The following is a 15,741-nucleotide window of genomic DNA, read 5'->3' as shown; positions in this document are numbered from 1 at the left end:
TATATATATATGTATTGTGCTATTCTTTAGATTTTCCTTTTAAAATTATGTTATATAATTTTTTTTTATAGAATGAAAATGTATTTTTTAATTAAGTAATCGAATAACTCAAAAGTAAAGAGGGGACATAAGGGACTGCAACTAAGTTTGTCATTTCTTTAAAAAAAAAAATACTTAAGAATGTGATTTAAATACACGTATCCAACGGCCCGCAGTCTTCTGCGGCAATTCAGTTCCAACCTTACCCCGCTGTTCTTTTCTCTTCCCAAAAAACCTTCATCATAGAACTCAACTAACTCCCAGGAAAACAATTTCAAAGGCGGTGGAAAAAAGAAAAAGAAAAATCCTATCCAACTAAAAAAAGAATAAACCCTAAACCATGTGTTTGGGATTTCAAATTCAATTACCAGCTGAGAGGAAATCGCCGAGTTTGTTTTTCTGAATTTCGAGGAAATGAGTGGAGAAGATGGAAATAAGCGGGATAAGGATAAGGCGTGGTCGTCTCCAAACAAACCGTATAAAGATAAAGAAGAGAACATGAAGATTTGGGGAATTTTCCTCTTCGGTGTAATTGGCGCCACTGCCACCACTTTCGCTGTGAGTCTTTGTTATAAATTTCAATTCCTTTTCTTTTTTGTATTTAACCTAATTCATTATTTAGCTAATTAAGAACATTTCTGTGCGTAATTGTTAAATTAATTGCTAATGAGATATTATTACATGGATCATACAAAACCTTAAGCTTTTTTTTTTTTCTTTTCAGCTCCTAAAGTTAATATTCGGTGTCCAAACATGCCACTAGTGTACTAGAACTTGTTAAATTGTAATTTGCAATTGCTTTTGCCTTTGGTTTAAAACGAGCATTTGTGAGGAGTTGCTGTTGTAAAACCTAGGAAGCACGGACATTTCATTTAGAGTACCCGTGTCGTATCTATGTCATACCAGTGTTGTACCAACCATTTTATGTTATAATTTTTCAAAAATGGCTCGTGTCACTGTGTTGTACCCATATTTGTATCTATGTTCGTGCTTCCTAATGTGAAACGAAATTTTGTGTTTTAAAAATGCGCTTTTTGGCACCCAAATCGCCTAACCAATTGGACTATATGTATAAAACACACTACATTCAAGGTTGCAGACAAGGTTTAAGGGAAATCGGTGTAATTGGATTGTCGGTTTAGATGATGCTTACTTGTATTTTCGAAATGGTAAACTAGGTAATTGTAGTAGATATTGCCTTTTTTTTTGCCGTGTATATATTTTCCTTTTGCTACAAGTTGTAATTGGTATACATTTTAAACAAGGAGCAGATGTTTCACATTTAAGGATTGTTAGAATTGGTACCTCATTCTTTTTTTTTCTTTTTTTTTTTCTTTTTTCTGGTTTTATATCGGTTGTGATTCTTTTTGGGTTCAAGATCACTGTATTTCCTTGCTGAATGTCATCTTATTTTCCAGTAACAAAGTGTTATTGCTTCACCATATATTTGATTATACAATAGAAAGAAAGTGGTTACCGTGCTAAGTATTTTATGGAGTGTTCTAAAATGTACTGACTGAGGTCCATTGTGCCCAATGTGGACTATTTGGATGGATACCAATGGTCAGGATTTTGAGGGAGTGCAGTATATGGTTTTGTCACTTTAATGTTCTTTTCAGATTGCTGTATGATTGGATTTTGTTTTTATATTTCTTAACTGCTTGCTTTTCTACTTTATATAATTTTTTTTTTAAACCCTAATTGTATGAATTTCATTTCATAATTCTTTATGTGACGTTCTTGTACACTCTGTGTACACCAAAATGTCTCATTTTGGCTATACAATTTTTACTAATTCAAAAAATTGTATTTTCCATCTTGGTATTCTTGTGTTCTTACATTTTGTTAGATACTGCTTTTTACGCTTGTAGTGATTTGGCAGGTTGGTCAACTGCGGAGGACTGTTGATTGGTTTTATGTTCAGGTACTACACATTATATGTTTCACATTTTCTATATATGCTACGCATTTGCTTATGTTTCATAGTCTACAATTCTGACAGTTTGTCAATCTGCTTGCTCCAATAAAAAACGTTTCAAAGAACTCTCCCTTGTCAGTGGTTAATGTTATGTCATTCAACCATTTAGGATCCTGCTTGCTTGTTTTGCCCACTGCTTATATGAGGCCGCGGCTTTGTAAAACAAAGGGAAATTTATGGATCTATATTGTTACAGTTGCACCCATTGGTTCTACTGGAACTCCAATTTATTAACTCTATGTTGATTTAGTGGTAATGACATAGCCCATCCTCTTAGTTAATGTGTCTATACCAGCATTCAAGATCAGTTAACCTATATTATCAAATAAGTATTCTGGGGTCAGTTTGACAAATGGCCTTAATTTTTTTTCTCAGTTAGATATGCTGTTTCCTGAAGCATATCATATTTAGATTGGTTATTTGGATGATAAAAACGTTTTTAACAGTTACCTCTTTGTTTTATTGTTAATCTGTCTATCTATGCTAGCTAGGGCCTAGGGGTCTAGTATCCACTCTATCTGCTGTACGTACATGTTTTTTTTTTGATAGCTACATAAGTGGTTTTTTCTTATAATATATTGTTATCGTTCATGCAACTTCTACAAGGATCATTTTGATTAATCTATTTACAAGAGTGATGCTTGCAAGTTCTAGGGGATCAGATTACCTTTGTTTGTATGCCTAAAAATGAGGGATTATATTGTGAATGAGTATCCTTAATTTGTTCCTGTCTACAACAAAAATATTACTTGCTAGTGAAGCTGATCTTGTGTAAATGCACCACAAAAGTTGACCAGGTCACAATCGTCATGGAAAGGATCAAGTGGAGGTTCTTTCCGATCAAGCTTTCAGGAGGAAGCGTGGAAAAGGTATAATCGCCGCATGCAAGAGGAGTATGAAGAAGAGATGGAAAGAGTTGTGAGTTCTGTCAACCGTTTTTGTGACTTCGTTTTGTTGGAAAATTGCTCTTTATAAGCAAAGTGTGATTATAAATCTATGTAGATGTTAACTAGTTTAATATATGTGATATTGTTTCTATTTATAAGATTGGCAACTTCTCAAACTTCTGATTGTCTATATATATATATATATATAGAGAGAGAGAGAGAGAGAGAGAGAGAGAGATATTTTGAAAACTAATATTTTGTTGTTTGTTGTTCACAATTTTATTGGGGAAAAATCATATACTGGGAGTAAGAGTTACCTATCAAAATGATATGCATTTGAAAAATCATATAGTGGGAAGTTGGAAGGAGTAAGTGTTACTTATCAAAATGATATGCATTTGACCGTTTTACTAAGTTGCCACACTATGCTTTATCCTTTATCTTTTGAATAACTCCTTTTCTGTTCATTTTTATGTAATCCTGTTACATCCATGATGTGATTTGAAAGCATGGTACTTCTCTTAGTTTTTAAGGTCTATCTATGTTGGTGATCATATTTTTGTGTTTCCTTTTATCTTCTTCCCATAGCCTTGAATTTTCTGGTGATAAAAATGCTCATGGAGAACTCAAACTCTACTCATTCCATAGGATCAAGCAAATCAAATCAGACAGCTCTATGCAGAGATCTGTAATTTTGTTTTCCCATTTAACCTCTTGTGAATGGTTCTTATAGAGACATGTAAAGAATATATTGTGTACTAAAGAGTCTGGGGTTCTTTTAACTTCTAATTGAAAATGTTCTGATTTAGCCAGCCAGTTACCGAGAAGTACATAAGAATTTGGATTGGTAGCAGTTATGATTGTTAACCAATAAGTTCACATAAAAAGGTGAAATTACTTATCGTTGAAGATCAACATGGCAATTAAAAACACTTCCTCTTCATTCATCAATTTATGTATTGGAGTCGACTTAATTTCTTAGATACCTTGTTCAAGAGGTTGTAGTGGAGTATTGGGCCGCAATGATGGATCAAAGTTTGATTTCTTTAGTGCCAATATTGAAGTCATATCTTGGTTGCCAGTATCAATTTCAAACATACTTATCAAAAAAGTATTAGTTTCAATTTATCAAAAACAAAAGTATTAGTTTCAAACAAACTAAAAGAGTGATTGTATATTGTGTATTTCGAGTATTAGGGAATGTATAATGATTTTGCTTTAAAATAGATGGTCAGTTAACGTGGCCTTTATTTCTCTTACAAGAATAGGCATAATTAATGTGAAAACTCATGATTTGTGTTCCTTGGTGGTTCCATCCAAGCAATGGAATTGTTAAATACCCTTAATTTTTCTTGTTGGAGAAAGAACCTCATGAAGTCCAAATACAGCAGTGCTGTGGAAATCTGACACCAGTATGTATATGCTGTTTTACTTACCAGTTTCTGTCACTTGGAATTGGCAGTATTGTAATGCTTATTCTCTTAATGGTTGACCACATTTTGTTTATATCATTTCAAGTTGGGATTCTGGTTACAATGACATTGTTTGCAGCATTTTTGTATGCACTAGATTTCAGCATCGGATGTGTCAAAACTATGAGCTCTTATCTTGGTGCTCTTGTTGACATATGCTTGTTTTAATTGTATCTTTTTATTTGAATCTTATTATTGTATATGATTCTTATGCTTTTTGTAGGAACGAATAAGGCGGATGCAAAGTGTGTTCAACAGAGAGAGGAACAAATACAAAAGCGGCTATGAGAGCTGGAAGGAAAATGGTTCGAATGCATATCATCAACATTTCCAGAGAGATGATTGGTATTGGAAGGCTGATACATCCTTCAGGGATCAGAAAGCCAATTACAGGGAAACTCCCAGAGCAAACGCCAGTTATTCATTATCCCATCATTACTCAGTTTTGGGTCTTGACAGGTGAGAGGATAAGTGTGTTCAAGAAACTTAATCGCAATGAGTACTGGCAGTAAGGTCAACTTCCTTTAGCTGTTTTTAAGTCTAATCACAGTAGCACAGATCAAAATTAAGATGCTTTACCTAACAAGAATTATTGGAATTTTATCAGTCATTGAAATACTCTTTTCTGGACATTACATCTTAAGATATATATATATATATATATATAATACATAAGTGATACCTGGAAGTAGGGGTTATATGGAAGATTTATGGGATAGGTGGCTTTAAATTATGCACAATATGATGTTTCAACTGCATCTTATCGCTTGTTTTGGTAGTCCTTTCATGCTGTATACAGACGAGCAACCTTGCCAAATATACCTCTTGGAGTATCTTTTGTTATCAGATCATCTAGACATGTACTGGTTGTTTAATTCTTAGTAGTGGTCAGAGATCAAAGATATTAAAATCTATTGACAGTCTAGTAATTCTCAAATTCTCTCCATTTTGTTTTAAAAATGTGATAAGTACGCATGTAGTGTCTTTGTCCCTGAACAGAGTATGCATAAAAGTTTCTGAATTCATAAAAATCAAGATGCATAATACTATACAGAGTACACATGTAGTCTGGATTTATAAAAGTTTCTGAATCTTGTTTTTTTACTTATAAAAAAAGGTGTCTCTAAGATACAATCGTTTATTTTTTTATTTTTGTAGGTCAAAATTATTTAATAAAAAGAAACCTACAGTAAATCAAGGCATGTGTGTTTGGCAACAGATTGCCATATGAATTTGTATGAGTAGATTAAAGTCATGGTTTCATTTCAGAAAGTTTACATTAATGTTGATGATGCACAAAGTTGAATTTCTATTCTTTTTAGTTGAAATGATTTTTCTTGATGCTCGTGTTTGAATTTGATGCACGTATGAATAATGTTTGATCCGTATCAGGGGAAGTTAATATGTTGGACATAAATTCTTGCGATTGGCTGACATCAGTAGCTACAAAAATTTTTTTTTTTTTTTGTTTTCTCATCTCTCTTTGGAACAGGTCCAGAAGAACACCATATACTGAAGCTGAGATTAAGGTACTCAAATTCAACACATTCTCTTTGGCATCTTTGATAGAACACTTTAGCAGTTTTCTTTGTTTTTTGGAGGGGTTTTTTAGATAATTTTAAACTGCAAGTTTCCATTATATTTGTGACTTGGTGCGGTCTTAATTGGATGGATATTTATTGTTTTATACTTTCTTTCTTCTTTGGGAACAGTGTAGGGAAACTTTGACCTTAAATAACTTTTCTGTAAAATATTATAACTGCCTTGTGAACTATAAGCCATGGTTGAGTGGTATCATCCAGCAAATAGTTATTTCACGTGATCTTGTTGACATGTATGTATGTTAACTCGTGATAATATTCATAGTCACCATTTGAATTTTTATTAATTTATAATTTCTTGCTGGATTTGAAGGTGCTTTAGGTATAGTCTAATGATGGGCATCTTAGGGTTGAATTTCAAAACAAATAATTGTAGTCACTGTTGGGGAAGGGAGATGAGTTGAAGCATGTGCACAGTTATTTGTTTTTGTTTATTGCATTTCTTTTAGTTTTGGCTGGTTCGCTCTGTTATGATACGGTTTGTAGGACACAGCAGCATCATAAGCCAGAAACATCATATCTACATTTCTGATCCTATATCAGTTTTTGTTCCGATTTCATATCTGCAAATTACAATGGTAAAAATATTCCTCCTTATCCTTGCAGAAAGCATTTAGGGTGAAGGCGAAGCAGTTTCACCCAGATCAGAACCAGAATAATAAAGGTGGAATATATTTGTCCATTACTTAATTGAACTTGTAATTCAATGCCCTTGGCTTGTTTGATTGTTTTTGGTTTAATATTATTGATCTTTGTTTTGTTGCAGTTGCTGCTGAGGCAAAGTTCAAAGAGGTGATGACATCTTATGAGGCCATAAAGCAAGAAAGAAAGAGCACAATGTAATTTCCCTTACAGTCTCTGCATCAGAAATGGTTGAGACTTAGAAGAATGTATATGGTATACAGCTGCACAATTCAACCATTTCTTGACTCTCGGCAGAAAAAATGATTAACTTGGAATCATTTGAGAGTGAGATTTACTACTAGGCAATCTAGGCATAAATGATGGTTTTTGAGCAACACATAAAGGGTGGGATATGTATTTATAGAGCATATACCGCCATGTGTGTCCCTTGTAATATGTGGTGTAACAAATTTCATGGGATTTTGTAATACGTAATAATTCAATTCTGACACAAGATTACTAGTTCCTTGCTCATTACTTATTAAAAAAAAATTACATTTAAGTATATATCGAATAATAATTCAATTCAGGTGTAATAATTGCTTATATTTTAGCTGAGTTTATGCTATAAGAGGTGGTAATATTGTGATTTGGTCTTGGTCCATGCTTGATCTGCTATGTGAGAATTTAGGCAATTGCCTAAGGTGGGAGAGGGTCCCGTAATTTTCTCTTACCTTTTCATTCTCGACAAGTGGATCATGACTAGTTAATAAACTCTCTCTCCCTCTCTCTCTCTTATATACCCTCTCCCTCCCTGGCTCCCTCCTCGTCTGATGTACATTTATACTAGTGTTGCCCAAGTATTGGAATATCAACTAACTATTTCTTGTTTCTCAAAAAAAAAAAAAAAAAAAAAAAAAAAAAAAAAACTAACTATTTCTTGAGTGTTAATCCTACATGCTTTAGATTAATTTGCATGGGTAGATAATTATTTATAAAATTGTTTCCTAATAAAATATTATCACGCATATTTGGAAGGATAAAGTTTAGTTACAGAATTGGTTGTACAACCTTAATAAAATAAGAATTGCTACATATTTTTCAAATTCAACCGTTGAATTGCAAGTTTTTTACTCTCTTAATACACATATCAAATTTTGTGTCAATCGGATATTATTTACTGTATGATCTATAAGCTTATATTTTATGCATCATTTTAAACTACAAAAACTTGTAATTTAAACAATTTATTGATGACATAGCTATTGATCTTTAATTTTCTAGAAATTTTGCAAGCATGGAGATTATAAGAAAAAGATGTAATCCAATGGTAGATTTGTCAAAATTCACCTCCAATAAAAAGATATTGAGTAAGGTTGTAACATTAAGTTACAACTAATTTTGTAGTTAAATTTTGTCCTATTTAGAAAACATAATATTATAACATATTTGTTTTTGTTTATCCAAACTGGAATATATTTTGCTTTATATTCTATCGTTTTATATTATTTTTCTCCACCATCAATTGATGATAATTTGAGTTTTATCCGATATCAATTACACACACATAAATGTATTTGTTGCTCCATTTATAAAGAACTAGTTGCTTAAGGATTTGTTGTTTTGCTAAGTGAAGAATGAAAATAATAGATGAGACTTAAAAGTGTCAAACTCAAACCCTTCTTAGAATGGTGTGATTATTTTCTAACAAAGTATAGTTGATAGAATATATTAGATTTTTTAAATTAAGCTATCTATATTTGTTATTTGAAAGTGTTTCAAATTTTGTAAGTATATTTTTAAGGAAACATAATGTATTTTACATACAATTATTATATAAGCCAAGATATTTTATAAATAATGTAATGTGTAGTTGGAATTTGTTTTTACTACTCCTTATAAGCAGCTCATATTCTATTTGTCTTGAATGGCCTAAAAATGAAGCAGATATAGATAAATTCATCACTTGTATTGGGAAAAAAAAAATACAACACTTAATAAAATAAGAAAAATGTAATTTTATCAAGAATCTACCAACATTAAGAATGTGACATAATCGTCAATGAAGTAACTCCTTTTTTTACACAAATCTCTTCTCCCAAAGCATCACCAATGTGGATCAAATGGACTAAAGTAGATTGAATAAACCAAAGTGGACTAAATTGGACCATAATGGACCAAATGAACCAAATTGACTAAAGCGGATTGAAGTGGACAGAATTTAATCAAAATGGACAGTATAGACCGAATGGACCAAAGTGGACCGAAATGCACCGACGTGACTGAATTGAACTGAAATAGACCAAAATAAACCAAAAAATTACATTGGTGTGGCTCAATAGGAGCACTTCAACTTTTATGGCTTGTTTGGAAGTTTAGAGAGGGAGGAGAGTAGAGGGGAATGGTTTTCCTCCACCTTATTTGAATGTTTTTAAAATTAGTAAGGGGGAAGGAAGTAATTAACCCTTCCCCTTGTTTGAATGTTTTAAAAATTAGGATGGAGAGGAGAGGAAATGATTAAAATAGACAAATTTACCCCTATTGGAAAATGGACTTGCAACATTGGTCTATTATTAATTTAGAAAGGTAAATTGAGAAATTTATCTAGTCAATAATTTATCTACTCTACTCTCCCTCCAAATCTCTCCAATTTGGGAGAATTAAAAATAGGGGGTTAGAGGTGGTTAAAACCCTTCCAAACCCCTCCAAACTCCTCCCCCTCCTTCCTTAAAAAACTTCCAAACAAAATAATTAAATTACTCTCCCTCCCTCTACTCTACTCCCCCTCCTTTTTTTAACTTCCAAACAGGCCATTAGATATTATATAAATATAGATAACATCTCTTACATGTCGGTATTGAACAATGAATGATATAAGAAAAAATCAATAATAGGACAATATGTTTCCTCAATCATGCATAATGACTATGTACGACTTTTACATACCAAGATAAGAAAGAATATGTCTTTATTTATTTACACTATATGTTCTAGCACCTTGCTGTTTACAAGAGTCTGAAGAGGACATATTTGAAAAGGTAGTATTGCATTCATTGCTCGATTTACAAAAATCCATATTATTTTATTTCAGTTAATGATCCATCTTTCGGTGTCTCTTCTTTCAACATATCTTGACAATTAGTCACCAACAATTCAATCCATTTTCAGTTAAAGACCGTTAGTGTTTGGAGTTGTTGTAGGAAGTAGAAGTATAGGGTTAGAGTTTTTACAAATATAGAACTTTAACCGGAAAGGCTTTCATATTTGGCAATTTCAATAAACCCACTACGCAAATTTCAAAAAATTTGCGCCGTTGTGTTTATACCAGAGAAACTTCGAGTTCCTCATATTCGAGCCTGCTGTATTTTTCTTTTCCTTGCCAACAAATAAAGGTTAATTTTCTTCTCATTGAACTTGCTTGTTGTTTGCTTATATAGACGACCTCTCTTTTGTTTTTCCTGCTTGCCAAATTCTCCTAAAGGAATATTTTTTTGAACAAAACTCCAAATCCAAGCCATTATTTGCTGGGGGAAAATCCATAAATAGAAAAAAGAAAAAAGCCATTATTTGCTAAGCAGTTGTCTGAGAGCTAATGTGCTTATTTTGGATGTTGTCATTGTTTGGGTGTAACTTTCTGTCGAAAATTAACCAAAATATAACTGTACTATAAAAGAAAAATGCTGTACATATAAATTAGAAGATTTTTTTTTTATAAAAAAAAGAACAGACACTAATGTCCCAGTTTAGGCTAATGAGAGCGCATACATTTTGGATGCAGGGAGAAACTTTTATTTTTTAAAATAAATTTGCACAGGGAAATCTAAATATGTTTGAAGTTATCGATAATATCCAAAGTAGGTTGGCATGCTCAAAGAACTGCCATAGCTGGAATTGCTACTACTATTGTTCAGTCAGTGTAGCTAGCAAGTGGAAAAGCAATGAAATAAGCATAAACTTTTTGAGATAGATCTGATAGACAAACTATATATACTTAAAAGAATAGTAGTTTTATAAACGTACTAGAAAGAACAAGTTCTAAAAACCAAAAAGCGTTATTAATAATGTACATCTCATTTTTGAAGTATTCACCCTCCCTTCATTTTGAACAGGGTTAAGGCAAATGCCTAACTGATTGCTCATCTTGACTGCAGCCAATTTTTAGCAACATTGCTTTAATGATCTCCCTTAACAGGTGGAGCTCTGTAATAAGCTGGAACAGTCGCAGGGAAGAACATTTGCCTAACTCCTTCGGCCTTGATTATGGGGAAGATGATTGCTGATGCACCCTGCAACAAAGAAAACCCAAAACTTTCAGAACCGAGAAAAAAAATATCCTTAAGTCTGTTCCTTTATACAAATACATATGCAGAATCAGACGTAACACACACATAAGGAGAGAGAGTACTGACCGAAATTAATCTGGCTCCAATCCAGACACGTGAAGGTGAAGGAAAGGGCAGGCATAAGCGGCCAACACCATATACTGCAACAGCGAAAAAATGGAGAACCAAGCTCAAAGGGCGAGGGTTCAACCCTGAGAGTAGAGCAACTGGTCCTGTTGAGAATACACCTCCAAGACTTAAATAATCAAAGCAGGCCTCGCGCATTTCCTTCCTTGCTTGATCAGGTGAAGCACAAAAGACCTTGTACAAGGCCCCTGCCAAAGTATTAATGGTGGATGCCACTGGCTGCAAATTGGGACGTTAAGACAATAAGTTAGCTTGAGAAAGTAACATTTATGTGCATGTGGCAAAGCAAGTAGAAAAGAGAGAGCCTGGACCACTGCAGTTGTAATGATGATATCATAACTAATATATCAGTGTATGACTAACTAACCTTACGCAAGGTGTAGAAGGATTCAAGATACTTGCAGAGGGTAGGTGCATCATTTAAGTCTCTCAAAGGCTTGAGAAGATTCCGTAGCACAACGATATCAGACAATGCCACAGTCATTCCCCCCCCAGTCAAGGGGTGCCGCATGTTGAATGCATCCCCCATTAACAAGGCACCAGGAGTAGGATGGGGAGCAGCTGGCATGCTTCTGTTGGGCATTGTCCTAATGTTACCTTTATCAATAGCAGCAACAAAAGAATCATATATTTCAGGGGGGACCTGCAATGGAAATATCATTTAGTCAATAAGAGGAAGCATTAATTCTGAGACATATATCAAAAACAAGGAAAAATAACACGCAATAACAAATAAAGGCCTTTTTTTTTTTTTTTGGAAAAAGGTAGAGCACATATATACCTGAGGGGCCACGACAGTCTTCAAATAGTTTGCCATTTCACCATTTGCAATAGATGGAACTTTCTGTCCGGGTACGTCAACCAGACAGCGAACCTCCGTGCTACTAATAGGATAAAACAAAATGGGGGAAGGGTCTCCTAGTATGACATGCCCGTGATTTGCATAAGGAAGTTCGCAATTCTCCAGAACCAAACCAACAAAACAAGAGGGAATATCAACCTGCAGAAGATAAGGCATACACGATTTAAGTTTCTACAAACTACTTAGTTGATACAAACAAGATGATGAGGGTTCTCAGAAATGCAAGAATATAACAAGGATAACTAAATTTTAATTTTAATGTTAGCTACTTTATGAAAAAATTATAAACCATTTTTTAATTACAGATATACTTTTTGTTCAATGGGTGACATTGAGAGGAAACCATACCTGAGGATTGCAAAGGGAGCGACGCAAGTTTGAGAAACAGCCATCACAAACAACAGTTAAAGGTGCATATGCCGTCATTTCTTTTCCATCTTTAGTCTTGTATTGCACACCTTTAACTGTTCCATTTTCTTCAAGCAGAGAGGTAACAGTTCCTTGCTCCAATCGTACACTGAAAAAAATCCAAAAAGAAGGCATAACTACTGATGAACAGAATTCAAGAGAACAAAATACAATGACATGAATGATCCTCTAACAAAATGGCATATTCAGAGAGTTAGTATATCATGACACTAAGGTGACTGATAAATGCGACTATACAATCATCCAATAAAATGGATCAAGGAAAAAGATTCAGTGCTGCATGTTGACCAACTATGAAGTGAGAAGAATAAAAAAAAAGGGGGGGACAAATGCTGCAAAACCTAAAAACTTTGCAGCAGAAAACATCACAAATAATTTTGAATCTTCATTGCCATAGTCATGCAAAACTTCTTAATAACTAATTCTTACGACACAACAAGCAGCAAGCTTTAGAAAAAAGAAGTAAATAAATTACTATCTAGCATGCATTGACAAAGGAAGATGAGTTATACTTGGGAAGGGAAGCAGACTTCTCCCGCATCCTCTGTATGAAGCGCCCATTGTGAAAGCTTCTTCCGGACACATCTGAGTGAAATTTCTCCAAGGGATAAGAGAGTCGGGTGTTTTTCCCATCCTTAAAAAGTGCATAACCAAATACGCGTTGCGCGTCAATTTCGTTCACACAATCTGCAGTGAGAAATGATGCATATTTCATTAACAACTGACTTCCTCTGTAATTGGAGGTAAGCAAGAAACCTCCATTGAGTAAGGTGCTTGTATCATAACCAAATTTCTGTTCATAGTTGATGATCTAGAATTAAACCTACCTTCAAGTCCTAACTCAATTAATTTGAGATAGCCCCCAGGTTGTAGCAATTCACCAACAATTCGGTCAGGCTCTGTTAAATCTCTTTCAATTACATGAACTCTACGTCCATCCTGCAAGTTTGAAGTACAAAATCAATACACATTTGAAAGAAAGAAAAAAAAAAATCTATGCTGGGGATTTTTTTTTTTTTTTTTTTAAAGCTACCTAAATGGGATATTTTTACCAAACAAAATACTGTAGATAATGGGCAGTCTAATATGAGATAGTTTACAATTTATCATGGAACAAACTAATAGCTAAAGTCAAAAAACACAAGTTATGTTGGGTTCAATAACAAGAACTTGTAACCTATGTAGGGGCATTAAAGTGGTGGAACATTGGATTCTAAAAAATAAATTATGCCAAAGGATTTTTGAATAGTAATTACGAACTGTTGACCCCTTTTTTTTTTTTTTTTTTTTTTTTTTTTTTTTTTTTTTTTTTTTTTTTTGTGATTGGTAAGTTACACATGGGTCTTGAATTCAAAACCTCACCATCCCCTAGAACTTATTAGGGGAGGAGGTATTAGTTGAGCTAGAAGCCTAGAAATCATTGGCTTAAGAACTGTTGAACTTTACCGATAAAGTTCACAAGAAATTAGTGGGTTACAAAACACACCACAAAGGCTATTTTCAAAGCGTGATTCATGTTGTATACATGTATTTACCATCAACATCTCAAATAACAGCAGACAACCATAATTACAAGTTAGAAGAAAAAAATGGATACCCAATAAAAAGATTGCAATTTTAACAGTACATGTCGGCAAAAAAACCCATATGTTATTAGCAACTAATTGGAATCGTTGAATCCCCGTATTGTCCTACCCCAAGTGACAAATTATGCAAAAACAGAATTGTGCAAACTAAGCATTCAAAGTTGCACTAAAATTCCCACTACAGTAAAAAAAATGTCCTCTACCAGAAATGGTTCACCGTACAAGTCAGTCCCTACCAACAAATTTTCAATTAATTGCTAATAACCAACAAATTATACTGGCATATGAATTAAAAAATTAACTTAGAAGTGGACTTGGACCAAGTACAAGATGCACACCAATAAAATTTTTTTTTTTTTCTCTATTGGGTTTAAGAATATAACTATAATATTAACATTGGAATTGAACAGATCAACAAATCAATTATGCCGATTATTACGCCGATCAAAATACAAATTTGCAATTTTTAAGGGCATGTTTCCATCATGGATTTGAAATTGTCAAATAGTCAGAAAAAGACCCAACCAGCTTAAGCAAGAAAAATAGTATAAATGATAGAGACTTATATTATTATATACTCACCTACCTCTTCATTTCAACAACTAGTGCAGTTTATACATACAAACGCGTATCTAAAAATTATATTTTTACAGATCATACAAAAACTAAAAACTCTCTTCTTCTTCTTTTTTTTTGCTAATTTAAACAAAAAATACAAAGAGAAATTGCAAATTATTATTATTATTATTTTTTTGAAAAGTACTAACATATTACGAAAAATCATCAACCAAATTAGCCTACTGTATCTGAAATTCAATAATTAACATGTTAATTTCCTGAACAAAACGCACATAGCAAGCCAAGGTTGAAGCAAAATAGAAAACGATATGCTTAATGCACTGCTTGGTTGCCGAGAAAGAAAGAAGAGAAAAAGAAATGATTGACGGACCTTGCCGAGAGTGTGAGCGAGAGCGGAACCGGCGACGCCAGCACCGACGATGATAACGTCGGCGTCGGCGGCGTTAGCGGATCTACATTCTCCATTAACGGCCGCCGCGGCGACGCAGTTCACCGCCTCGGTTCGCGCCTCTCCAGCGACCTTTTTCTTCGCGGCGACGAAGCTATAAATCGCAACGACGAGCGCGAAAGCCGAGACGACGATCGCTCCTAACGCGTACTGATCCAAAGCCACCGCCACCATTTTCACCCCCAATGCGTAGCGATCGAGAGCTCACAGAGTAAAAAAGCCACAACGAATCTCTCTCTCTCTCTCTCTCTCTGTGTTGGTTTCTTTGTGCTACGCGTGTTTGTGTGTGGTTTAAAAATAATGGAATAGCTTTTTTGGGAACACGTCCTTAACTTGTTATACACCGAAACACGAGAGCTTAAGTGAACAAGAATATATGAGTGTATATATAAATATATATATATATATAGTGTCACGATTAACAAGACAACTCACACCTCAACGTCAACTTTTCTTTTTAATATTCTCATTTAATGCTAACTTACGCCTGCTCTCTGTTTGGCCTTATCCTGCGCACCACTCTTTTGTACATTTCTTATAACTATTATTATTATTTAATAATGGGTCCATTTGGACGAGGTACGAGTGGCCTAATACACAAGTAAAGGGATATTAATAATCCTCGAAGGAGAATAGTAATAATAATAATAAATGCTCAATTATGAGTTGAGCTGGCACCGGGCGCAACAGTGTACGTGTCTCCTTCCCCTTTTCAGATTGAGGTCAAGAAAGAGAAATTTTGAAATCTTAATGGGGGGTGGGTTCAC

General features: G+C 34.0%; 2 protein-coding genes across 2 annotated transcripts; one reads left to right on the top strand and one right to left on the bottom strand.

Moving 5' to 3' along the window:
* Window positions 1-213: 213 nt before the first annotated feature.
* On the top strand, window positions 214-7,253 carry LOC126699105 (uncharacterized). The gene is made up of 7 exons (XM_050396684.1): window positions 214-597; window positions 1,922-1,963; window positions 2,807-2,935; window positions 4,600-4,835; window positions 5,869-5,905; window positions 6,584-6,641; window positions 6,744-7,253. The coding sequence occupies exons 1-7, from the start codon at window positions 454-456 to the stop codon at window positions 6,818-6,820; spliced, it is 723 nt and encodes a 240-aa protein (XP_050252641.1). The 5' UTR covers window positions 214-453; the 3' UTR covers window positions 6,821-7,253.
* Window positions 7,254-10,571: 3,318 nt separating this feature from the next.
* LOC126698448 (squalene monooxygenase SE1-like) lies at window positions 10,572-15,347 on the bottom strand. Its single transcript, XM_050395667.1, has 8 exons — window positions 14,897-15,347; window positions 13,189-13,300; window positions 12,874-13,048; window positions 12,281-12,449; window positions 11,852-12,070; window positions 11,438-11,713; window positions 11,011-11,289; window positions 10,572-10,887 (listed from the first exon to the last, which is right to left on the bottom strand). The coding sequence occupies exons 1-8, from the start codon at window positions 15,146-15,148 to the stop codon at window positions 10,774-10,776; spliced, it is 1,596 nt and encodes a 531-aa protein (XP_050251624.1). The 5' UTR covers window positions 15,149-15,347; the 3' UTR covers window positions 10,572-10,773.
* Between the last annotated feature and the right edge of the window lie 394 nt (window positions 15,348-15,741).

This window comes from Quercus robur, chromosome 9 (assembly GCF_932294415.1).
Source record: "Quercus robur chromosome 9, dhQueRobu3.1, whole genome shotgun sequence".
In the NCBI taxonomy this organism is placed as follows: Eukaryota; Viridiplantae; Streptophyta; class Magnoliopsida; order Fagales; family Fagaceae; genus Quercus; species Quercus robur.
Note: the sequence above shows the minus strand (reverse complement) of the source record. Positions and strands in the feature narration are given on the sequence as shown.